The sequence below is a fragment of the Hypanus sabinus genome, chromosome 13 (genome assembly GCF_030144855.1).
Source record: "Hypanus sabinus isolate sHypSab1 chromosome 13, sHypSab1.hap1, whole genome shotgun sequence".
Taxonomy (NCBI): domain Eukaryota; kingdom Metazoa; phylum Chordata; class Chondrichthyes; order Myliobatiformes; family Dasyatidae; genus Hypanus; species Hypanus sabinus.
Genome location: NC_082718.1, coordinates 26,531,948 through 26,557,247, shown reverse-complemented (window position 1 = coordinate 26,557,247; position 25,300 = coordinate 26,531,948). Strand labels below are relative to the sequence as shown.

The 25,300-nt window shown below is 42.9% G+C and overlaps 1 protein-coding gene across 9 annotated transcripts in view; it reads right to left on the bottom strand.

Annotated features, from left to right (window-relative positions):
• The window catches only part of celf2 (cugbp, Elav-like family member 2), a 1,092,382-nt gene that overhangs the window by 551,084 nt on the left and 515,998 nt on the right, over positions 1–25,300 (bottom strand). For all 9 annotated transcript variants that reach the window (XM_059987350.1, XM_059987354.1, XM_059987344.1 and 6 more), the window contains one exon: positions 15,087–15,122. Coding sequence is in view for 8 of the 9 variants with exons in the window: in XM_059987354.1 (XP_059843337.1) it covers positions 15,087–15,122 (36 nt within the window). In the remaining variant the exon portion in view is untranslated. The remainder of the gene's footprint in view (positions 1–15,086; positions 15,123–25,300) is intronic.

Sequence of the window (25,300 nt, the reverse complement as noted above, 5' to 3'; positions counted from 1 at the left end):
CACAAACCCACAGTGCTGGCCCTCCTGTTTTCACCACAAGCTCCAGTTTAAGTTTTTAGTTGGATATCTAAAGGCTTCAGTTCACTATCTTGGAAATGCCATTCAAACTCATTTTTGTGGAATGACTGAAATAGCTAAGTTAGTGTCCAATTCTCTTTTAATAAATTTGCCATTCACTTCTAGTGTAAGACAAATTGATTGTCTATTCACAAACAAGATAAAATCTGCAGATGCTGGAAATCCAAGTAACATGCACAAAGTGCTGAAGAAACTCAGGCTGCATCTATGGAAAAGAGTACAGTAGACATTTTGAGCATTGACCTTTCATGAAGACTTGGAAGATGAGGAGAGGAAGAACCACAAGGTGATAGGTAAAACTGGGAGGGTGAGGGGAAAGGAGTGAAGTAAAGAGCTGGGAAGTTGGTGAAAGAGATATAGAGCTGGAGAAGGGGGAATCTGATAGGAGAGGATGGAAGGCCATCCATGGAAGAAAGTAAAGGGGGAAGAGCACCAGAGGGAGTAGATAGGCAGGTAAGGAGATATGGCAAGAGAGGGAAATGGGAATGGGGAGTGGTGAGGGGGAGGCATTACTGAAGGTTTGAGAAATCAATGTTCATGCCATCAGGTTGGAGCTTGCCCAGATGGAATATAAGGTGTTGGTGTTGTTCGGGTCATTAACAGCATCTGGTGAGTCTGTAGGGGTCATCTACTGTATCCGGTGCTCCTGTTATGGCCTCCTGTGTATCGGTGAGACCCAACACAGATTGGGAAACCACTTTGCCGAGGACCTATGCTCTGTCCGCCAGGGGCCACCCATTTTAATTCCACTTCCCATTCCCATTCCAACCCGTCAGTCCATGGCCTCGTCGACTGTCGTGATGAGGCCACACTCAGGTTGGAGGGACAATGCCTTATGCTCTGTCTGGGTAGCCTCCAATCTGATAGCATGAACATTGATTTCTTGAACCTTCACCATTTGGCTAGGCCAGTTTCTGTCTAGAAGTTGCAATTTTGTTCACACTCACTTGCATTCCTGACCGCAATTCAATTGCATTTCAGTCTGCTGTCTCCATTGATACAACACTTCCAACTGCTCTTTTGAATGCCAGTCATGCTTCAGTTAGGACCTGTATCTGAATGCTTTCTTGTAAAATTTCAGAAACTAAACAATCTCTCAGTGCATCAATAAACTCATCGCTGAACTGATAATGCTCAGAAAAACTCTTCAATTTGGCCACATAAGCTGAAATGGACTCCCCTTCCTTTTGATTTTGCTTTTGGAAACCTATAGTGTTTTGCAAATAGCAACACTCTTAATGCTCCTGCATTACTTTTACAATTTCAACAAAGCTAATTTCAGCTCACGTGGTCAATTAACCAATATATTTACAGTATTTCTCAAATAGTACTGATATAATAAATGAACAACATATACGGCCCAGTCCATCATGAGTAAAGCCCTTCCCACAGTTGAGCTTATCTAGATGGAACGCTGTTGCAGGAAAACATCATCCACCATCAATGACCTTCACCATCCAGGCCATGTATCTTCTCATTGCTACCATCAGGAAGGAGGTACAGGAGCCTTAGGACCCACATCACCAGGTTCAGCAATAGTTATTACCCTTCAACCATTAGGCTCTTGAACCATAGGTGATAACTTCACTCACCTCACTTTCAAGCACTCTTCATCTCATCTTCTCAATACTTGTTGATTATTTACTATTTTTATTTTTTCCCCTTTCTTTTTGTATTTGCACAGTTTGTTGTCTTTTGTACATTGCCTCCTGTTGGGTGTGGTCTTTCATTGATTCTATTGTGCTTCTCGTATTGAATTGGCTTTATTTCTTACATCCTTCACATACGTGAGGAGTAAAAATCTTTATGTTATGCCTCCGTCTAAATGTGCAATTTATAGTAACTTGCAAAAATGGTATGTACAACAAAACAGTCAATATAGCATCGAAATACAATTGTATCAGTGTGAATTAATCAATCTGATGGCCTGGTGGAAGAAGCTGTCCCAGAGCCTGTTGGTCCAGGCTTTATGCTCTGGATGGGAAATGGCAAGTTTACAGTAAATGTCTGCAAGAAAATGAATCTTGAGGTTGTACATGGTGACATATATGTACTTTGATAATAAATTTACTTTGAACTTTATCATTTCCTGTCAGAGTCATCTTGCGTACAGATATTCCTATACTTGGCATGACTTTACCTTTATGCAACCAACCTATAAGCTAATCTTATGCATTTATATTGAGTGTGCTTTTTAAATGATTTTTAAAATACTTTTTGCTTCTTTTTTGCTGTGTCGGATCTGGGGTAACAATCATTTTACTCTCCTTTACACTTGAGTACTGAGTGATGGCAATAAACAATATTGTACCTTTATAGCATAGATGTACTGAGAGATCTTGCTCCCTCAATGTGTCCAGGCAAGTGGACAGGGTGGTATAGAAGGTATATGGCATGCTTGACTTCATTGTTAGGGGCAAAGAGTATGATAATAAGGAAGCCCTGTTACAGCTATATTAACCTTTGGTTTAGCTGCACTGAGTATTATGTACATTTCTAGGCACCTGATTATAGGAAGGATGTGGAGACTGTAGAAAGGGTACATAAGAGGTTTACTGGATGCTGCCTGGATTAGAGAATATGTGATACAAGGAGAAGTTGGAAAACTTGACTTGTTTCTCTGGAGCTACGGAGATTGAAGGGAGAACCAATGAAAGTATATAAGTAATGAGAGACATGGATAGAGTAGACAGTTAGAATCTTTCCCGGCATAGGACTGTAAATACGGAAGGATATGCATTTTAGGTGAGTGGGGAACTGATTACAGGGAATATGCAGGGTAAGTTTTTAAAACCAAGAGTGGTAGATGCCTGGAACACGTTGCCAGAAGAAAGAAGATACGGAAGAGGGGCAGAATGGTAGTGTAGCAGTTGGCATTATGATACTAGCTTAATGCCAGCGACCGGGTTGCAATTCTGCCATTGTCTGTAGGAGTTTGTATGTTCTCCATGTGACCATGTGTATTTTCTCTGGGTGCTTCAGTTTCCTCCTACATTCCAAAGACGTACAGGTTGGTAGGTTAAATGGCTACATGGGTGTAATTGAGCGGAGCGGGCTCATTGGATCAAAAGGATTTGTCACCATACTGTATCACTAAGTAAACAAATATGATAGTGTGTTGATGAGGCTAGTAGATAGGCACATAAATCTACAGGAAATTCAAAATTCAGAATATGGTTTATTATCACCGACGTACATCATGAAACTTGTTGTTTCGTGGCAGCAGTACCTAAAAATTACTATATATTACAATAAGAATATAATCAACAGATAAGTAAATAAATAGATAAATAAACATACTAAAAGAGAGCAAAATACAGGTGCAGTGTTCTTGGGTTCGGGGACCATTCGGAAGTCTGGAATGGAGGTATTTGTTTCATGTGCTGGCAGGTAGTTTAATTTGGCAGTGTGTTTGGCTGAAGGACCTCTTTCTGTACTGCACTGTTCAGTATTCTGATGTTTGTTTTACACTGGGAAGTTAGGTGACATTCTTGAGCTCAGAACCCTGGAATGGGTGAATGCCGGTTTGCCCAGAAAATTAAAACCCAAGCTGAAACTAACCACCGTGGCTGCTGTGAACCCAGTCCTGAGGGAGCTTGTTTTCCCCGTCCAACACCACCTGGCCAACATCATTACAAAGGGTGTTGTTCGGTGAATCCTGAACTGAAAACCGAAGCATACATGTGACCCAGCATTGCAGACAAGGAAAAGCACGTGGTAAAATGCGCCTGATTTTTTGTAGTAAGCCACATACCTGGCTCAGCCTCAAAAGGCACACATTGTTGAGCTCAGTTGGAATCAGGTCAGATAGCTAGGCTTAGGGGGCATTGTGCCGTCTACTCTTACCTCATCTTCCAAACTGAAATAAAGAACTTGGAGAAAGCAAGCGAGAGGAAATTGGCCTCAATTCATTGGAATTTACCTTTACCTCCTTCCAGAGCGGGAACTGAGTGTAACGTGGGATTCGACCGGAAATATACCAGCTTCCTCTTCTGGCATAAGTGTGTGTGTGTTTGAAAACATGAAGATTAGCTTTGTATGTCACATATGCATGGAAACACACAGTGAAATACGTCGTGATGCGTCAACGAACAACACAGTCCGAGGGCGTGCTGGGGTTAGCCAGTAAGCGTCGCCATGCAGCCAGCACCAACGTAGCACATCCACAACTTACTAACCCGCACGCATTTGGAACGTGGGAAGAAACTGGACCATCCAAAGCAAACCCAGGCAGTCATGGGGGGAATGCACAAACACCTTACAGGCAGCATGGGAAATTGAACCTGGACTGCTGGCATTGTAAAGCACCATGCTAACCTCTAGGTTATGGTGCCACCTTGTGTATGCAAAACATGTATGCAAAAGCATTTATGTCTACAGAAGAATGCATATACATCAATTCAATTGTGCATGCTTTAATGGGTATACATGAATGCATACCAATATTAATGTTTTTAATAACAAACACTCCTGAGGCTAGGAGTCACTGCAGGCTCTGCATGGATGTTTTTCTTCTTACTACTGTAATGCCTGGTAAAGGTTTCACTGCTAACGTATTGGTCTTTCTGTAGAAACAGTGTTTGGGCTATTGTTGGAGACAACTGGAGCTTCAGAATGCGAGCCATCCAGCCGGGGAGCGGGCTCTTTTGCGAGCCTGATGCCAGTGTGAGGGGGGGGGGTCTTCTGCAAGCCTGACGCCAGTGTGAGGGGGGTCTTCTGTTTGGCGGCAGATGGAGAGGGCAGATGCTGGAGAGAGCCGCTCGTCGAATTCAACTCCGTGGGGACTGGGGTTCGATGAATATGACTTTTCGAAGAGTTAAGCTCCAACTTGTGCACATTTGACTGCTTAATTATAATGGCCCCTTTTTGATTTTTTACTTTCTTTTCTTTACTAACCCTTTAGTTGACATTCATAAATATAACCCCTGTGATCGTATGCTGTCTGTTATTTCTTGGCACTGAGTTGTTACAGGGTGGCGGATTACACAGCATCCACACAAACTGGGGTTTGGGTGGGACAGCCAGCCCAATCTCACGGGTTTGGTGGGACTGGAGTGTGTATTCCCTAGACTTATGCAGTCCAAGGAAACTGGGGTTTCTCTACCAGCATGGGTGAGGTAAAGGTACCTGAGGATCAAGGATTCGAGGATTGTCACCTTGTCGTGCTGGAGAGGATCCTGAGATCTTGAAAGCTTAGCTTCTGGTAGGGTCACCCATGGCAGTAAGGTCAAGAGGGAGGTTCTATGTAAAGAACAATCCAACTAAGATCTCAACAGTGGAGCTGGTGGAAGATGATGACCCATCACAATGACAGTGAAGGTGGAAGACGGCTGCAGTAGTGCAGGTTCCCTGGTCATTTTGCATTCCATGCCAATGGACCTTGACCCCAATCTGTCAGGGACTGTGTTGTGTCTGCCCATACATCAGCCTCTCCATGTTAAACAGAGTCATGCACAGCCATTCTACATTAAAAAAATAAGCCCCTAAGAGATCATCATACTTGACTTGAGTGATCACACTACAGGAGCCAGAACTCCCACACTGAGTGACTCTTTGCCTCTGCCATCAGATTTGAGAACAGTCCGTAAACCCACAAACAGTATTTTGCTCTTCCTTTTTCTCCACTATTCATTTACTTCTGTAATTTGCAGTAATTTTTACACCTTTGCTACTGCAAAACAAAAAAAAAATCACATCATATAGTGATAACAGACCTGATTCAGATATCATGATAGTATAGATCCAGTTGTGAATATTTCTTCTCTTTGCTACTGAAGCAATTTTGTACACTGATTCTATAGGAACACGGAATAAGAAGAGTGATGTTATCACCGGATACTCAAACAGCAATTCTATCCCCATCAAGATCTATAAGTAAACGCTAAACTACTTATCAGATTGGAGGAAAAAACCTTTGTAATTTAACTCCTCTCCAGATGGAAAGGAAAAAGGTTCTACTCTTCCAAATATTTACTCAGCCAAATTGAAGATCTCTGGTTCTAATGCACCAAGAACCCCAGACAGATGTTTATCTGCACCTTTCAGCTTAAAAGAGAATTTTTGGAGAGAAAATTTTAAAGGTAGATTGCTAAGAGCTCCCTGAACATTGGGTAATTAGTTCTCTGTCAGTTGTGGAGATGAGTCATCCATTCCATAATACACCAGGCTTCAAAGCTATTCCCGAACTGAGCGCTCTGCTTAATAGTTAGGTTCTGGTCTGGATGCTACAATTAAATTCAGTAATTACCGAAATGAATAATGGCTGTAGAATCTAGCTCATATGCTGCTTCAGAATGTTAATAGTTGTAGATCACTGCCGGTCTTTTAACTGCAAGATTTTTGTGAGCTGGCTGAGTGCATTTTGACTTTTAACCACCGAACCTGTCTAGGTTACCTTAAAAACCTAGACACAGGTAACTGCAACAGAACTGCAGCTGAGCAAAAGCCTGAGTGGGTTGTAAGCTCAACCAGTTCCATTATGGGCACTAAACTCCACCAGGGTGGAAATCTTCAAAAGGTGATACCTCAAGACAGCAACAACCATCATTAAGGTCCTCACCACCCAGAACATGCCTCCTTCTCATTACTACCATCAGGGAGCCTGAAGATGCACACTCAACATTTTAAGAGCAGCTTCTTCCCCTCCAACAATCAGATTTCTGAGTGGTCCATCAACCTTGAACACCAGCTCACTATTTCCATTCTTTATTTGCTGCTTATTTTATATACAGTGGATTCCAGTTAATTGGCCCACTGGTTTATCGGGGCAGCCTCTTATCAGGGACAACTCTTAAAGAACAAAATCTAATCAAGAAAATAGCTGGGATTCCCTTTGTTTATTTGGGACACTACACCAGTTAATTGGGACAGGAGATTTTACTGAACAGTTTCTAACTAGCATCAGTCACGTGCACTTGTGTGGCTGTCAGACACTGCAGCGTGCTTAGAGCGAACAGTTTTTCAATAACATCAGTTGCATGTGCTTTGTTATGTTATGCATTTAGGCTGATGGATGACGATTCAAAAAGCAGTGATTTTTGATCATTTAGCTTTTTATTTTGACTTTAAAAACTTTCAGACCCTTGCCAAAATGCCACAAAAAAGATTTGCCACTGGACGAAAAAATTGCGCAAGGTGTCTGCGCTGACTTTCTTCATTTACAGACATTCAAAAGAACATTGCAGTGTACACTGGATAAACTCCTCCGTTGATTACTATTACAAACTAATAGACTGTGTAACCCTTATCTAAAATTCCAAAATCCCAAAACTAAAATTCGAATTTATTTTGAACGTGACATTATGTCACAAATGGAAAATTCCACAAGATGCAGGGAAGATTCCTGGGTGATGCACAGGTCTCTGCACATCACAGACAACTGGCCTCTTTTTTCATATACATTTTTAACTATTTCCATGAAACGTCAGCTAATCGGGGCAGGTGCTTAATTGGACCAAAATGTATTGGTCCAAACATATCCCAATTAACCAGAATCCACTGTATGTAAATATATATTTCTTGTAATAATTTTATATATTGCAGTGCACTGCAGTCACAAAATAACAAATTTCACAACATATGCCAATGATAATAAATCGGTTTCTGATTGTGAAGCTTTATTTTAATACAACGTGTTGCTATGAGCTGGAATGCTCAACCCATTCAGTGACAACTCAAATGCAACCTTTAGAATTGGATGTTTACTTGATTTGCAGGATGATGAAGAAATGCAGTTAATTTTCTTTCTACGGTTAGCACTGGTTGAGGTTAGCACCCTCTTTCTTGCAGGAATATGTAAATTTTGACCAGCTAATCAGGAAGGTAAATTATTAGCTTCAGCAACTTGAGTGTCCTCTTACTTCTGAAGTTGTTGCTCAAAAGTGGTTCTCAAGCCTTGATGTAGATGGGCTACTGCAACCGAAGACCACATACGTACACGTGGTAGCCACTTTATCAAGTACAGGTGTAACCAAATACAGTGGCCATTGATTGTATTTAGCTACTAAAGCATGAACAAAGAGCAGTTGGTCGCTCTATGGGTTTCTGAAGACAACCAAATGGGTGGAATCTATCAGGAAATCTCATCGCTGATTGGTTGTGTAGTGAACTTTGTGCGTTGAGGTCTTGATTTTGATTGCATCAGCTCATAAATAGGATCGAGGTCAAAGTGTTTTTTTTTACTAAATTGTTCATGAAAAACTGCACTAGATTTCCTTCCCACATTGCAAATGAGTTTCTGAAATGACCTTGAATCAGTTGACTGAAAAGCATATAAAGGCCTAGCATTTGGAGGTCACACCACAATCAATAGCGCACTGACGATGTCTCCTTGCATGGTGACGAGACGTTTGCAAAGTAAATTGCCAAGACTGGAGAACAACTCAACCCAGCCATCAACCAACCGAGCTACACATCTCCTGAATTATTTCCAACAGTTTAGTAATTGTCCGTGACACAGGTCACCATTGCCTGCATTCGAATCCAACTTCATCAACTCTGTGCAGCAATCAAAGTGCAAGAAAACCCCTCGAGCTAACAACGTCATGTCGCACCTGTTCATGACTAATAACTGAGCCCTGCAGCCCAGAAACAAATTAAAGGAAAGTGAAGTGGAACGCAACAGCTGGTACACATCTGGACTGATGTGGACTGTTTTGCCTGGAAGGGTGGTGGTGGCAGATTCAGAGGTTTTTTTCACCATGGAATTCAATATATAGTTAGAAAGGAAAGGGAGAGAGCAGGAGAGTGGAACCAGCTGCAGAGGTCATTCAAGGTGGAGACCGTGGATTAAATGGCCAAATTCTGTGATAGCTTCATGGAGTTCACACTTATCACAAATACTTCTAATGATTAAATATTAGCTTTGTCACATGTACATTGAAACATCAAACCCTACAGAAGAAGGCACCATTTTGTGTCAGTGACCAACATAGTCCGAGGATAGCGCTGGGCAGCCTGCAAGCGGCTCTACGATTCCAGCCCCAACATAGCATGCCCACAGCTCACTAACCCCAACCTGTACTTTGTAACGTGGGAGGAAACTGGAGCACCTGGAGGGAGCCTGTGTGGTCACGGGGAGAGTGTTCGAACTCCTTATGGACAGCAGTGGGGATTGAACCCTGACTGTCGATCGCTGGCACTGCAAAGCGATTGTGCTGTCGCTGGGCCACCGAGTCGGCCCTCACAGCACTGCATCGTCTTGTTGAAATGAGGGTGAATGCTGCAAGTGGTTTATCGCACACTGCTCTCTCCTCTAAATCGGAAGGCCATGGCTTCTAGTCTCACTGAAAAGATTGCACATTGAATGCTGCACCGCATTTCTAAGGGGACGCATTCTAAGGAGATGCCAACTCCCAAAGATACCTGAAATATAGAAGCCCCAAGGCTCATAACAGAACAGGGTGACTTTCTTGCAGCTATTAAAGATTTTTGCATCTTGCTGTGCGCAAACCAGCCGTCCTATTTTAAAAAATACAGCGATGATGTTATTTCAAAACACTTTGTTAGATGTAAGGTGCTTTGTAAAGCACCTTACATCTAACAAAGGCCATCCTGCGCTGGTGAAAAGCACTTTATAGATGCAGCTACTTTCTTTCCGGTTTCAGCCTACGAGCAAACCTATTATTGAGTGCAAGCATAAAGGCAGAAAGACCTAGCTGCACACTATCATTATACAGTGACAACTGCTTCAATAGAACGGGTAATTCTAAACCCAGCAGCCCCATGGGACATGACACTGTCACAGTTCCAACTTCTGAGTCACTTAAATTAAAAAGTGCATCCAGCTGGAGGGAGGGAAAGAAATGATATTAAAAAAACAGATTGTGATTTTCATCCTCTATCTCCATCATTAGCGTTGCACCCAGAACTCTGCATTGTCCTAATCTCCTAGCACCCAATAGTCAATAAATTGCTGAATTGGTTTGTTATTGTCACATGTATCATAGGTACAGTGAAAAACTTGGTTTTGCAGGCCAGCTGTACATTTCATCACATCAGTACGTTGAGGTAGCGCAAGGGGAAATAATAACGGAGTGCAGAATATAGTGTTATAGTTTCTCTGTGGTGCAGTTGGGCAAGAAGGTTCAAGGCTCTAACGAGCTAGATTGCCTATTTTATAGTTCCAGAGGACCACTCAGTAGTCTTACAACAGGATCGAAATCTGGGGTTAGATTATGTTGGCTGCTTTACCAATGCGGCAAGAAGGGGAAGCTGGTTTCCATGACGTATTGAGCTGCGTCCATAATTCTCCGTAGCTTCTTGGGGTCACGGACAGAGGACTAACACAGTTTGGGTTCCAGACTGACTGACACCTCGGTTTTCTTGTCTTGTCTTGTCCATACTGCACCAGCTGCCGCCACTGGGCTATAAACGTGCAGGAGCAGTGTGACGTTAAGTGCCTTGCTCAAGGACACACACGCTGCCTCAGCTGAGGCTCAAACTAATGGCCTTCAGATTGCTAGCCCAAAGCCATAACCACTTGGCCACGTTTCCAGGTTTTGCTCGAACCTTTGGCCCTCCCTATCTCTGTAATCTGTTATAGTTTAAGAGCACACCGTGATGACTGCAGTCCTCTATTTCCGGCTGCTGGCTAATCCTAGATTTGTTCTTCTCCAGCACTTGTGCCATACCCTCAGCTGCTGAGCCCCGAGCTCTGGAATTCTGTTCCTGAACACTCCCGCTTCCTTAAATGCTCCTAAAAACCCACCTCAATGACCTGCCTTTGGATTCCAAATGCCCCCTTAAGCAGCTCAATTTTAATTAATGATTGATTATCCTCTGGTGAAAGTTTTAAACGCAAGTTGTTATCAATAATGGTACTCCTGGTGGCTTCAATCCAGCCATCTGTGGTTTCCGACCGTTCACTTTCCTTACTATTTAAGTTTCAATTAAAAATAGGAATTGCCAAACAGAAACATTCAGAGGTCCAAAAATGGTAGTTTCCCACCGTGGTCCAGAAGTCCATCTACTTACTTCTATTAATGAAACTGGAAATGAGCTGTAGTCACACAAACAAAAAGGCTATGACCTGCTACTAACTATATCCATAGATGTTGGATTATGCTGTGGAAACTGATAGAGTCATGGAACTATAGACTACTACAGCACAGAAGTAGGTCATTTGGCCCATCCAGTTGATGCCAACCCAGTCTTCTACCTAGTTTCATTCACCTGCACACCGGACCATAGCCCTCCAACTCTCAGGCAATGTGCTGTATAACATCTGGCTAAGTCACATTATCACAAAGAAAATAACAGTAGGTATTTTACACAGAGAGTGGTGGGTGCATGCATGGTGCCAGGGGTGGTGGTAGAGACAGATTCATTAGGGGAATTTTAGAGACACATGGATGATAGGAAAATGGAGGGCTACGTAGGAGAGAAGGGTTAGATTGCTCTTAAGAGTAGGCTAAAAAGGTCAGCACAACATCATGGGCCAAAGGCCCTGAGCTGTGCTGTAATGATCTATGTTCTAAGTTCTATTCCTTTCTTATCCATGTATCTATCCTAACTTTTGTTAAATATTACAATTGAACCCACATCACTGGCAGATGATTCTGCATTCGCTTCACCTTCTAAGTGAAACCTATGACTTCCCTAAATCTATGATTTCACATTCTAGTCTCACCCAACTTGAGGGAAAAAGCTTGCATGCATTCACCCTATTTATATCCCTCGTAATTTTGTATTCCTCTATAAGATCTCCTCTCTTTCTCTTAATCTACTCAACCTTTCCCTATAACTCAGTTTCTCAAGTCCTAGCAAAAACCTGTGTTTGATTTTTCTCAAATCTTTGTCACCTTGTGTGACTCTACATGTGGGTCTCAGGTAACTTGGGCATTCTGGAACTCGAACCTCTGGCACTGCTACTAAACCCACGAGTTTTCCCCTTGGGCTTCCACTAATGGTCGCCGTGGTGGGTAACTCTCAGACATTCTGCAAAATGTTTGTGCTCTACTTGGTCTTTAGGCTTTCCCTAATAACTCTCTGGCAATGCGCTCTGCAACATCTGGCTAAATCACATTACTGCAAAGAAAATAAAAATTAATTGCAGATTAAAATCCATCAACTGCTAATCAGCCCTGAATTATTCACAGCTCTGCTAATCTAGTTAAAAACTGATAAGGATTGACAAAAATAAATATGACTGACAAAATAGGCTGCATAAGCAACCGCCATATAGAGATATTTGTTTGCAGTTCTAACCAAGTGCAGTTAATAACTTTATTTATGTAGAACCTCCAAAGCTTCTGAGAAACTCTCCAAAGGCTTTACATTTCCAAAGTAGTTTTGAAATGTACCATGTGACTACATACTTGGGAGAACATAAACCATTCTTCTTGCAAATTATCTTCAGATGCATTTCTAACTTCTGCTGGCTACTTCTTCCAATTCAGTATTCCTCAGAGACCAAGTTTTCCACTGGACCAGGGACCCTAGCTGGCATCCTGAAGACTTTCCAATCATTCCTTTTGTATTCAGCATGGCAGGCGGCCTGCCCTCCGAGCCTCACCATTGTGTGGACTCACCCAAGCTAAGCTGTTACTCCAGTTACACATAAGTTACAGTTGACTTGCCATTGAAACTTCCAACCAGTGACTGCTTCCTTGGAGGAATGTGAAAACCTGGTTTGGGAGTTCAAGGTGAAGTCATCTGGGGGAAGTTTGAAATGGCTAAGCTTGTTGGGTATACCAAATCTGTGTGACCTCTGCCTCTCAGCCATCAGATTTCCTGTGCAATGAGTTCTAACCTCCAAGACGAACATAGTGGACGCATTGGAGCACTGTACCACCCAAACTTGGACTAATATTGGCATTCTTGATGCTTCACCTTCCCAAGGGAATCGAGGCGGAAGCAATGAATTCTTGTCTTGCCACTGGTATTTATTGCTGAAGAATGAATGGGAACAAGTCACAGAGCATAAACATGCCCCTCTAATGGGAACAGACTTGAACCTGACTCAAATTAAAGGGCAGGTTCATGTGAGGAAATAAAACATTTTGCACATGAATAATTCCTTTTTGTCGAGCCTTCTCACTATTGCAAGCACAGCTATATAAAAAGAACTGTTACATGCCAGGACTGGGAGTTATGTTCCAAGTGTATAGATTTCAACAATGAGACCCTTTGGTGGGGGTGATAGCTGAGAATGTCTCTGTCAATTTTTCAATGCTTCATAGGCCAATAACACAATTTACTGACAGCAGAACGTAGATTGGGTGCCCATTTGTTTAATAAAATGTAATAATGCCATAATTTATAATTGAAAGCCCTGTATTTAGTGAGTTCAGGAAAAATACTGTTCATTAAAGTGTTGGCAATACCAAATGCAGTTTCCACATACATTGTACACAATGCCAACTCCTGTTGGCTCAAAATGCTTACCTATATTGACGACTCATCATAACACTTCAAGTTTAAATTTCTCATGCTTGAGTTCAAGTTCTCTGCTGGTCTTGTTCCGCCTGAACCCAGCCCTACAATCCTCACATCGCTTCACTTAGGACTCCTGTGCACCTCCACCATTATTAGCATTAGCATCTCTCCCTGATCATCTCTGCTCTCTGCCTTTCTCAAGAACAGCAGCAGCACTGATCTATTTCCAGTCTACAGGTTCAACGTTGCCGATGTCCCAGTTGTTTTGTATTGTCAACCAGGTAAAACATGACACCAAGCCAAATTAGGAGACGTTATTGTCTGTTGACAAATTGCTTGGTCAAAGAGTTGGTCTTTAAGAACTGTCTCACAGGAAGTACTGAGGGTTTAGGAATGAATTCCAGAGCTTGGGAATTTGATTGTTGGAGGACAATGGTGAGGCAATTAAATTTGGGAAAGGAAGAGTATGACTTTGGACAAGTGTAGATTTCTTGGAGGGTTCTGACACAGAGGTAGTAATAGACAAACATTGGCGAGACCATGAAGAGATTTTAAAGTGAAGACGTGGATTTAAAGCTATGTTATTGCACAACCAGCAGCTGGTACTTGTGAGCAAGCAAGCTAAGTCGTGGCATGAGGTAAAATCAGTAAAATTTACTCATTTAAGTAGAAATCAGTGGAGTTTTGTATAGCAACACACACAAAATGCTGGAGGAACTCATCAGGCCAGGCAGCATCTATGGCAAAAAGTACAGTCGACATTTGGGCCAAAACCCTTCGGCAGGTCTCGGCCCAAAATGTCGACTGTACTTTTTTCCATGGATTCCACCTGGCCTGATGAGCTCCTCCCACATTTTGTGTGTGTTGCTCAGATTTCCAGCATCTGCAGATTTTCTCTTGTTTTACAGTTCTGTATAGCATAGGGAGTAAAGTGAGGAAGACCAAATAGAACTGTATTGTAGTGGTTCAGCTTGGAGGCAACAAAAGTCTCTCTGCTGTCAGAGACCCTCTTGAAAACCCATCTGCTAGACCAAGACTGCAGTCAACCCTTCCAGTAAACATTTTGTTTGCTTCATGTTCTCCATCAGACATTTTGGGGTATCTGCTCATTTGAAGACACCAGATCAATGCCCATTGCTTTCTCCACAACATGCTTACTTCAGAATAAACCAAGAAAGAAGGGCAACATGTGCATGCTTAACCTTAGGGGTAAAAATTGCATAAAATGAATTAATTAATCCAGCTTGTCAACTTGGTAGAAGTGAAAACATTAGAGGTAATTGGAAAGATGATCAGATGGAGATGATTCTAACCATATTTCTTTGCATTGATGAGCGATATGTGACAAACAGTTTTCCCCATCTGTAATTCTCTTGTAATGTTCAGTGGAATTACAGAGGAAGTAATAAGGAGGTACAAGGCTTCAAAGCTGGAAAAACCATGCTGGTATTCATGGACACACTCCCACCATCTTAAACATCCACTCAAATTCCATCCGTGTGATGTAATCCAGGCTCATGAAAATGTTCCACACTGTAACAAGCACTGTTTCACGATCCAGGTTCAAACTAAGGAGAAATACAAAACCATACAACAAACATATTTTGCTGTAGAGAATGCCAGGTGCCTACCTTTGTAATGATCCAGTTATCTCTGTGCTGTTCTGTCTGTAAAACAGAAACAAAGCATTAACTTAAAAATAAGTCTTTATGGATATATTTCAGTTTTCCATCCTAAGTATCACTGTAATTATAGATAGATGATAGTTAGCAATAAGCCTAGGAACATCACCATCACCTGGAAGTTGCCCTCCAAGTCACAAATCATCCTGACATGGAATATATTCAAGGAATTTTTATACAACTCATGTTCTCATGATTATTTTAATGTTTATTTGCACAGTTTGTCTCCTTTTTGCACATAGCTTATTTGTCACTCTTTGTTTATGTATGGTTTTTCAGATTCTGTTGTACTTACTTATTTTTCCTGTAAATGCTTGCAAGAAAATGATTCTTAAGATAATATATGGTGACCTATCCACTCAATGGCCACTTTATTAGGTACCTTTGCACCTAATAAAGTGGCTGCTGTGTATATGTTCCTGGTCTTCCTGCTGCTGTAGTCCATCCACTTCAAGGTTCAAACCAGTCTGGCCAATGCTTCTCTGGCCTCTCTCATTAAGAAGGTGTTTTCGCCACAGCACTGCCATTCACTGGATGTTTTTATATGTTTTCCGCACCATGCTCTGTAAACTCCGGAAGCCGATATGCGTGAAAATCCCAGGAGATTCACAGTTTCTGAGATACTCAAATCATTACATCTGGCAGCAACAATCATTCCACTGTCAAAGTCACTTAGATCACATTTGTCCCCAATTCTGATGTTCGGTCTGAACAATAACCGAACCTCTTGACCATGTCTTCATGCTTTATGCATTGACTTGTTTGGCTAATTAGATATTTGCTGTAACGAGCAGAGGTACAGGTGTATTTAATAAAGTGTCAAATGACATATGTCCTTTGATACTAAATTCACTTTAAACTTGGAACTTTCATTCTTTCACTGCCACTACATTAAAATCCTGGAACACTCTCACACACATCAAGCAGTTTAAGAAGACAGCTCACCACCACCTTCTCAAGAACAGCCAGAGATGGGCACCTAACTGGAGGCACAAGAGACTGCAAAAATCTGGAGCAACAAACAATCTGCCGGGGAAACTCACTGGATCGAGCAGCATCTATGGGAGGAAGGGAACTGTTGATGCGTCAGGTCGAAAACATAATGCATGGTGGCTGTGACCTGAAACGTTGACAATTCCTTCAATTTCCCACAGATGCTGCTTGGCAGCCTGAGGTCTTCCAGTTGACTGTTTGTTGCAATTAAATGCTAGCTTGTCCTTTAGATATAATGAGCACTGATGGACAGTATAATTACCAATTAGTGAATTTGTTACTACTCTTAGTTAAAGACACACTGATTACAAATTGGAATTCCCCTCTAACATTTCCCCTTCCTCACTGCTGCCAACTGTTTTGAGCAAAGACTTCAATGGACATTGAAGTTTCAACACTCTAGGTAGTCTGCTGCAGGGAAAGGCATGGTCATTGCTCCCACTTTGAGCGGCCTCTTCAGTGCAATGGAATGCCGGAAGCCTATGCACAATAAACAAGAATAGACAGTAGACAAGAGTAATCTACAATATGGCATCAAATCTATCAATATTAGGCCGAGACAGAGTGGACGTGGAGAGGATGTTTCCGGTAGAATATAGAACATTACAATACAGTACAGGCCCTTCGGCCCATGACTTTGTGCTGACCTTTTAATTTACTCTAGAAATCAACATAACTCTACCACATAACACTCCATTTTTCTATCATCATAGAAAAATCACATGATTTTTCTATCATGTGCCTATCTAAGAGTCTCTTAAATGTCATTGGCTGTCCACTCTATCTTTGCGTCCTATCATTGTATGCACCCCTATTAAGTCACATCAGATTCTCCTTCGCTCCAAGTGAAAAGCTCCGCTTTACACAAGTTATCCTCATAAGACATAGTCTCTAATCCAGACAATAGGCATCCATTGGTCTCGAGCAACCATGGATTTGTGCCTTGGAAAGTTTCCAGGGCGCAGGCCTGTATGGGAGACCAGCAGTTGCCTATTCTGCAAGTCTCCCCTCTCCATGCCACCGATATTGTCCAAGGGAAGGGCAAGGGCCAATACAGCTTGGCACCGGTGTTGTCACAGAGCAATGTGTGATTAAATGCCTTGCTCAAGGACACAACACACTGCCTTAACTGAGGCTTAAACTAGCAACCTTCAGATCACTAGACCAATGCCTTAACCTCTTGGCCACGCGCCAACAATCCAGACAGCATTCTGGTAAATTCTCCCTAAAAGCTTCCACATCCTTCCTGTACTGAGCTGACTAGAGCTGAACATAATTCTCCCAAGTGTGGACTCACCAGGGTTTTGTAGAGCTGCAACATTAACTCGTGACTCTATCAACTTGTGCGGGGTCAATGAGGATATGGGCATATGGTCATAGAACCCAATATCCCTCTGTACTCTCACATGGCTAAGAATCCTACTATTAATTCTGTAAGCTGCCTTTAAATTTGGCCTTTGAAAATGAATCGCTTCACACTTTTCTGGATTGAACTTCATCTGCCTCAGAACAGAAGCTCATTCCTTTAGAACAGAGATGAGGAGGAATTTATTTTGTCAGAGGGTGGCGAATCTGTGGAATTCATTGCAGTAGAGGCCACGTCATTGGGTATATTTAAAGTGAATGTTGTGAGGTTCTTGATAGGTCAGGGTGTTAATGAATATTGAAAGAAGGTGGGTAGGGTTCAGAAGGAAAATATATCACATGATAAAATGGAGGAACAGACCCAATGGGCTGAATTGCCTATATGTGCTCCTATGTCTAATGGTCTAAATCCAGTTCCTGTTCCCAACCTGACGTGCTGTGATTAACACTTGTTCCTCCTGTCGTCTTTTGACTTGGGTCAGTCTATTGAGCCATCTGTTACGAACCCATTCTCCAATCTCATTTACGATTAGCTCAATAAAATATTATTAGACTAGCTACAGAATCCAATCATCTTTCTTTGGCTGCCTACAATGAACACATTTTAAATAACCTTTCTTTTATTTTAAATCTGCCTTGAAGAAGTTGACCTCAGTCTGGGTTCAGGTGTATAGAGAATACAATGATTATTTATGTTGAAACACGATTGGATAAGGATAGACGTGAAATATACATGTCTGTCAGTCAACACACTGACAGTCTGGGATGGGTCAGAATGTCTCATGTTCCTTTGTAATGCATCAAGATATTCATTAAATGAAAGTCAGGAGGTTTGCTCATGAAGAAAATCGTTTGATTCTACATTCTGAACACTGTGTGACAAGACTGGGCTTTGGTAGGAGATTAGAGGGAGTTTATGGAAAAACAAAAATTGCTAGAAATGCTCAGTTGATCAGGCAGCATGGGAGGAGAGAACAACAGTTAACAGCATTTGGGAACGAAAGTTGTGAAAGTGCAGAGGAGAGCTGGAGAGAAGGTCAGTGATAGTGTTTTACTACCCGAGAGAGCCTGGTCAAGACCAGTGAAGACCAAAAGGTGTGCTGGGAAGAGGTGAAAAAAATTATTTTTAAAAGATTAGCTTGTACACGTACATCGAAACTTACAGTGAAATGTATTGTTTGCGTCAACGACCAACACAGTCTGAGATGTACCGACAAATGACTAAACCTGACCTGTACATCTTTGGAATGTGGGAATCACGAAGAGTAAACCCCCACAATCGCAGGTAGGATGTACAAACTCCTTACAGATGGTGGCAGCAATTCAAGCCTGATTACTGATTGCTGGCGCTGGAAAGCATTATGCTAACCGCTGCACTACAGTCCTGCCCAACAAACAGCAGGAAACAAATACAATCTGAAATTACCAGGGAGAAGAATAGAAATAAGTCAGCACCAGAAAATTGAAATTTAAAGGTCCACTGTTTGTTACTTCTTGGTCAATCATCTGATTGGGACCTAACTGGTACACAGACACACACACACACACACACACACACACACACACACACACACACACACACACACACACACACACACACACACACACACACACACACACACACACACACACACACACACACACTCACTCATAGACACATGGTCAACACAAAAGACTCTGCAGATGCTGTAAATCCAGAGAAGCACATACAAAATTCTGGAGAGACTCAGCAGGTCAGGCAGCATCTATGGAGGGGAATAATCAGTTGACGTTTCAGGCTGAGACCCTTCATCAGGACTGTAAAGGAAGGGGGAAGAAGAAGGTGGGGAAGACAGAGGAGCACAATCAGGCAGTTGAAGGGTGAGGGAAAACTAGATGGATGAGGAACCTTGGCAGGGGATAGGTGGAAGAGGTAAGGGGTTGAAGAAGAAGGAATTTGATGGGAGAGGACATTGGATCATGGGAGAAAGGAAGGAATGAGGGACACCAGACAGAGAAGGTGGGCAGGAGGGTAACCAGGATGGGGAATTGGAATAGAGAGAAGAGGAAGTGAGGTGAAATTACCAAAGTCAGACAAATTGATGTTCAAGCTGTCATTTTAGAAGCTACCCACACTGAACATGAGCTGTTGCTCCTCTTACCTGAGTGGGGCCTCATCATAACCATAGAGACGGACATGTTAGAATGAGAATGGGAAGTGGAAATTAAAAAAAAAGGGTGACCACCAGGAAATCCTACCTATTTTGGCAAATGGCAACACACACCACAATTGGTAACTTTTGTGTGTGTGGTGTGTAGTGTGTGCAGGCACAATAAGATGACACAGACCAAGCAGCAGCGTGTAGCTGTCAGGTAGCTGTTCCACGTTAATGAATACACAGAATGCACACACAGGCTCCTTCCACATCTCAGAGCTGAGAAGGAAGCAAGCGATCCTCAGCCCCACGGGGACTGCCTAAGCAGAAGCTGCGGATCCATATGTTCATGTGTTTCTATCTATTCCTTTATATTACCAGTGTCAGCATATTTCTGAACAGATTAAAGCTTCAATCTCCACCACAAATTGGCCTTCTGGGACTGGAAGTTTCCTTCTAATGTACTTGCTTCCTCTACAGTTTGGAGGAATGGAAAATGGCCGCGTGTGAACACTTTGATTGGGAACAGCCATTGCCACAGCAACAACCTCACAGGTTTGACAGACTTGGGTCTTGTTCCAATCTCTCCACTGAATAATCTCTCTGGGAGCTCACTCCGTCCTCCCAGGGGACCACAACCTTGTCGTCCTTTGGAGGTTTCTGCGCCTCAATGACCTGGAAAGCTGTGTTGGCTGGAGTCGGGGCTTTATGCTTTGGCTCTTGGTAGGGTCACCCATGCAGAACAGGTCAAATGGTAGAGGCCAGACTAAAAGTGGTCCATCTGTCCTCCAGGTTTGGAGGACCGGGCTAACAACCTCGACTGGTAAAACAAAATTGTTAAGGAAGGAGCAATGAAGAACCCTTCCACATCTGAGTACACTGGTATTCCTGAGACTCCACCAGGGACACAGGCTGACAGTAGTGAAAACTGAGAGGAGGCTACTAACATGAGGAACGCCACCAGAGATGGAGAACCTTCACAGATCGCCTAAACACAAGCGGAGTAAGGGGTAGTAAGTGATAGCTCCCTCCACATACATACAGTAATGCGATCACTCAAGTTCAGTACGATGTTCTCCTAAGGGATTGCCTATTGATGAATCCAGATGTTAGGGTGGATTCCCTTAATGGAGAATGCCTGTGGTGATTTTGTTTAATGTGGGGAGGGGAGGGGGTCTGATGCACAGGCAGCCACCACACAGTCCTTGACAGATAGGGGCCAGGGGCCAGTGGCATTGAATGCAAGACGACTCGAGACCCTTCACTGCTGCAGCCTTCCTCCGCCTTCACTGCCATGATGATGTGTCATCATATTCTGCCAGCTCCACGGTTGAGGTCTTGGTTATATCGCGCTTTGTCTGGAACCTCCCCCTTGGCCTTATCACCAGGAGCTAAACGCCAAGTGGCTAAACTCCAGACAGTATCACTGACACACACACATTCTATTAGGCGCCACGGTAGCACAGCATAACATGATTATGCCTCAGGCCATCCAAACTTCGCAGTTCAATTCTGGCGCTCTCTCCCCATGAGCATGCAGGTTTCCTCTGGGTGGTCCGGCAACCTCCCACAGTCCAAAGACGCAGTGGTGAACATGTTAATTAGTCATTGTAAATCGTTCCTGTGCTTCGGCTAGGGTTAAATAGGTGGCTTGCTAGGCAGTGTGGCTCGTTGCGCCAGAAGGACCTGTTCTGGCAACTCTAAAAAAACTCAAATAAATGAAGCTGGCACTGCATGTTTCTATAGGAAAAATAATATAATGAAGCCAGTAGTTTATTCCACTGTTCACAGCTGAGAGATGGTAATGCAGATAAACTAACTGAGCGTGAGATAAAAATGCACAGAAATGGGTCGTCAAGTCAGCAAAATCAAGGATGGGAGGTATGGGGCTTTAATTAGTGGCTTTGCCAGTGATGCTCACTTCCCCGAGAGAATAACAAGTCATCATCGTTAAGCTGATGGATGACGAGTTGAGGTATGTTGTGACGTGGAGAAAAAGGGGGAGCCAAGCAATAGGAGAACTGAGGCAACTCGTACATGGCACAGCACCACAGGACAGTATAGAGGCACAGTCCAGGAGCAGGCTGATCTGGAAAAGATGCTCCACATCTGCCCCTCTACTCTACATTATCTGAGTGTGCCAGAGGGGGGACTGATGGAGGAGGGAAGGGGATCAGGATGTGGGTGTGGGAGAGGGAGATGCAGGAAGACCACGTGAGCAAAATGGTGCCCTTGTATCTGTGTATGTTTGCGCGCACGCGTGTGTGTGTGGTGTGTGTATGGTGTGTGTGTGTTTCTGTGTGTGTATAAGTCTGTGTGTATACATCCATTGGTGTTTCTGTGTGTATATATGTCTGTGTGTGTTGCTGTATTATAAGTTCAGCTCTTTACAACATACTTCATAATGGTGGCTCATGCTGAGGTGCTTGATGTTGCGGTGTCAGCTGAGCTTGCAGACGTTTCAATACCAGTTGAGGCGACATCCTCAATGATGCGTAGTTGTTGGTGTTTCTCTCTGGAAGTGTTCGCATTTATACATGCCACATTCACTTACCTCAGTCCTGACTGGCTACCCCTTCAGATGACCTTTGAATTCTCAGTGTTCTCATTTCTTTGGCTCCTGGGGGCTCATAGATGGCGTGTATTTCGATATGTCTGCTTATGGAATTATCAGAAGAGAACCACGCTTCTAAAAATTCTTGTGCATGCTTCATGTTTGTCTGTGCCAGGACCTCTGCGGAGTCCCAGTGGAAGTGGTGCATTTCTCAGTCTTCATGGACTGAGATCGGCCAGTTACAAGAAAAGCTGCATTAGCACCTTATATAAGACAGCACAAACACACTGCAGCACCACTGAACTTCTGGCCAGAGAAGACAAATGCGTGTTCAAAATGCTTCAGAACAATTTACTTATGAGAGAAAGTCACGCAGACTTTACTCAGCACGCATTGAAACAGGTGACCATGTCCAACATCAAGAATACCTCAGAAATGACAGCTTGACTGCTCGAACCTCACAGCATCACAGTTGCTCACAAACCAATGGTGACTTTAAGGAAGCTTGTTTCAGGAACCAAGGTGCGAGTAAAGACAACCTATAAAAGCAACGTTGCATACAGGATCACCTGTGGAGACTGCAACAAGAACTGCATAGGCCAAACAGGACGTAAACTCTCAACTTGTGTACGGGAACACAAACTGGCGATACAAAGACATGATCCACTGTTGCTGATCTCAACACATGAAGGCCAAGAAAGACACTGCACAGTTTCTGGGGCAAGCAAACACAAAGGTAGCAAGGGAACTTTTAGAAGCATGGCCCTCTTCTGATAACTCTGTAAACAAACATATCGAGATGGACACCATCTATGAACCCCTAAAAACCAAAGAAATGCAAGCCAATAGAATTCAAAGATCAACTGAAGCGGTAGCCAATCAGGACTGAGGCAAGCGAATGGTAGCCTATATAAATGTGAGCACTTCCAGAGAGAATCACTAGCAACTGTGCACTGAGGATGTCGCCTCAACTGGTGATGAAACATCTGCAAGCCAAACTCAGCAAACACCACACCATCAAATACTTCATAATGAGGTTTTTTACAACTTTCTCTCACTGAACTGCAAGACCTGAGAGGGTTTTAGAGAGAGTAGTTACGACCCAACCAGCTTGTTGTAGGTCTGGATCCACACATAGTCCAGGCATAGAAGTGTAGCTGATATACTTTCTAATAGGACCCGATGAACCAAATGAGTTTAACCATCCCTTCAATGCAGCCACGCCGAAGAGCAGAGGTTAAAGATCTCCGCCCAGTAGTTGTTTGAGTTATCCACAGAATACTAACAGTACTGGGCAGGTTAAGTACAGGATGCTTCTTCAGGATGGTAGAGGAGTCCAGGTGCACAAAGTCAACAGTCTCAGAATAAGACTGAGCCATGGAGAACTTTATTTTCTCTCAGAGATTGGTCAACCAATGGAATTCTCTACCACAAAAGCAGTTGAAGCCAAACCACTGAATATATTCAAGGACAGTTTGATAATTTCCCTGGGCGGGGGGTCGAGGTTGCACGTCATCAAGTTCAAGAACAGTTACTTCCCTTCCACCATTTGGTTTTCCAGCCAACTGGCAACACTATGATCAATTTAATCACTCTGCACTAAAATTTGCTTTGTTACTTTTGTTCTAATTGCTTTCTTTCTTTTAACCATTGTGTATAACTTACATTTATGTCTTTTTTGTAATTTTTGCTATGTGCCTGTGATGCTGCTGCAAATGAGTATTTCAATCCTCCCATGCATACGCCTACTTATGCAAATGCTAATAATAGAACCATAGAACATTACAGTTCAGAAACAGGCCTTTTGGCCCTTCTAGGCTGTGCCGAACTATTTTTCTGCCTAGTCCCACTGGCCTGCACCTGGATCATATCCCTCCATACACCTCTCATCCATGTACCTGTCCAAGTTTTTCTTAAATGTTAAAAGTGAGCCCGCATTCACCACTTCATCTGGCAGCTCTTTCCACACTCCCACCACTCTCTGTGTGAAGAAGCCCCCCCCCAATATCCCCTTTAAACTTTTCCCCCTTCACCCTTAACCCATGTCCTCTAGTTTTTTTCTCTCCCCTAGCCTCAGTGGAAAAAGCCTGCTTGCATTCACTCTATCTATACCCATCATAATTTTATACACCTCTATCAAATCTCCCCTCATTCTTCTATGCTCCAGGGAATAAAGTCCTAACCTATTCACTAATCCTGACTCTGAATCACAAGCGGAACTCCATTCCCCTTCTACAGTCATTTGGGGCAAGTGGACTATTTGCCCTGTGGACAGTTTTCTGTAGGCACCTACAGTCATTAGGGTTCCGTTGCTGTAGTTCTGAACTGGGATCCCTTCCTCCCCATTTCGATAAAATAAATCAATCCACCTTGTAAGAGAGAGGGACTTATTTTCCGTGGAGGACAGCCCAGAGCCGCAAGCGGTGAGAGAGGATTTTATCTCCTTGTGGTTTCCTTCTAAAGCGAAGGCTGCAGTAAATATTTATACTCAATATTCTGTATTCATCCGTGATGACCTACAAAACACAGCCTGAACCAGCATCACACTCAATTAATGTCCGAAATCAGAAGAAGCAGTGGTGTTTTATTGTTACTGCTACCCCAGTCCCTTCTGGGATCTTACCTTCAGACACCGATGAAACATAACAAGACTTCAGGGTTACAACTGCAGCTCAATGCGTGACCTTAATTTCAAGGCTTGCATTTACCAAGGCTTCGAGTTGCAAGTGATTTCCCCAGAGGAGGAAGGCAGATATCCATCAGGGTCATAAAGTTGACAATTTATCTTCACTAAGTTTTGATGCCCGTGGCCTGAAGCTGTGATAGTCGAGGTTTGGAAGGCCTGTATATTTTTTGTTCAATCTGTGTTTTATTTATGACTAACACTGACTCCGGCTACCAAGCTTCCTACGAAAGTAAAGAGTTCAACACCTTAAGGAGAGCCCTCCGAGGTTTCTCTCCCTTTAAGATGGTGATCAAACTTCGGCACAGTCCTTGTCGATTATGCTGCCTTGAATCCTATGTAGTAAACACGTTCCATTACCTTAGCTTCTTGCAGGTCAACACTTCTGGAGCCCTTGCTTTACACCGAATCAGAGGTGAAAGGGCTGCTTTAT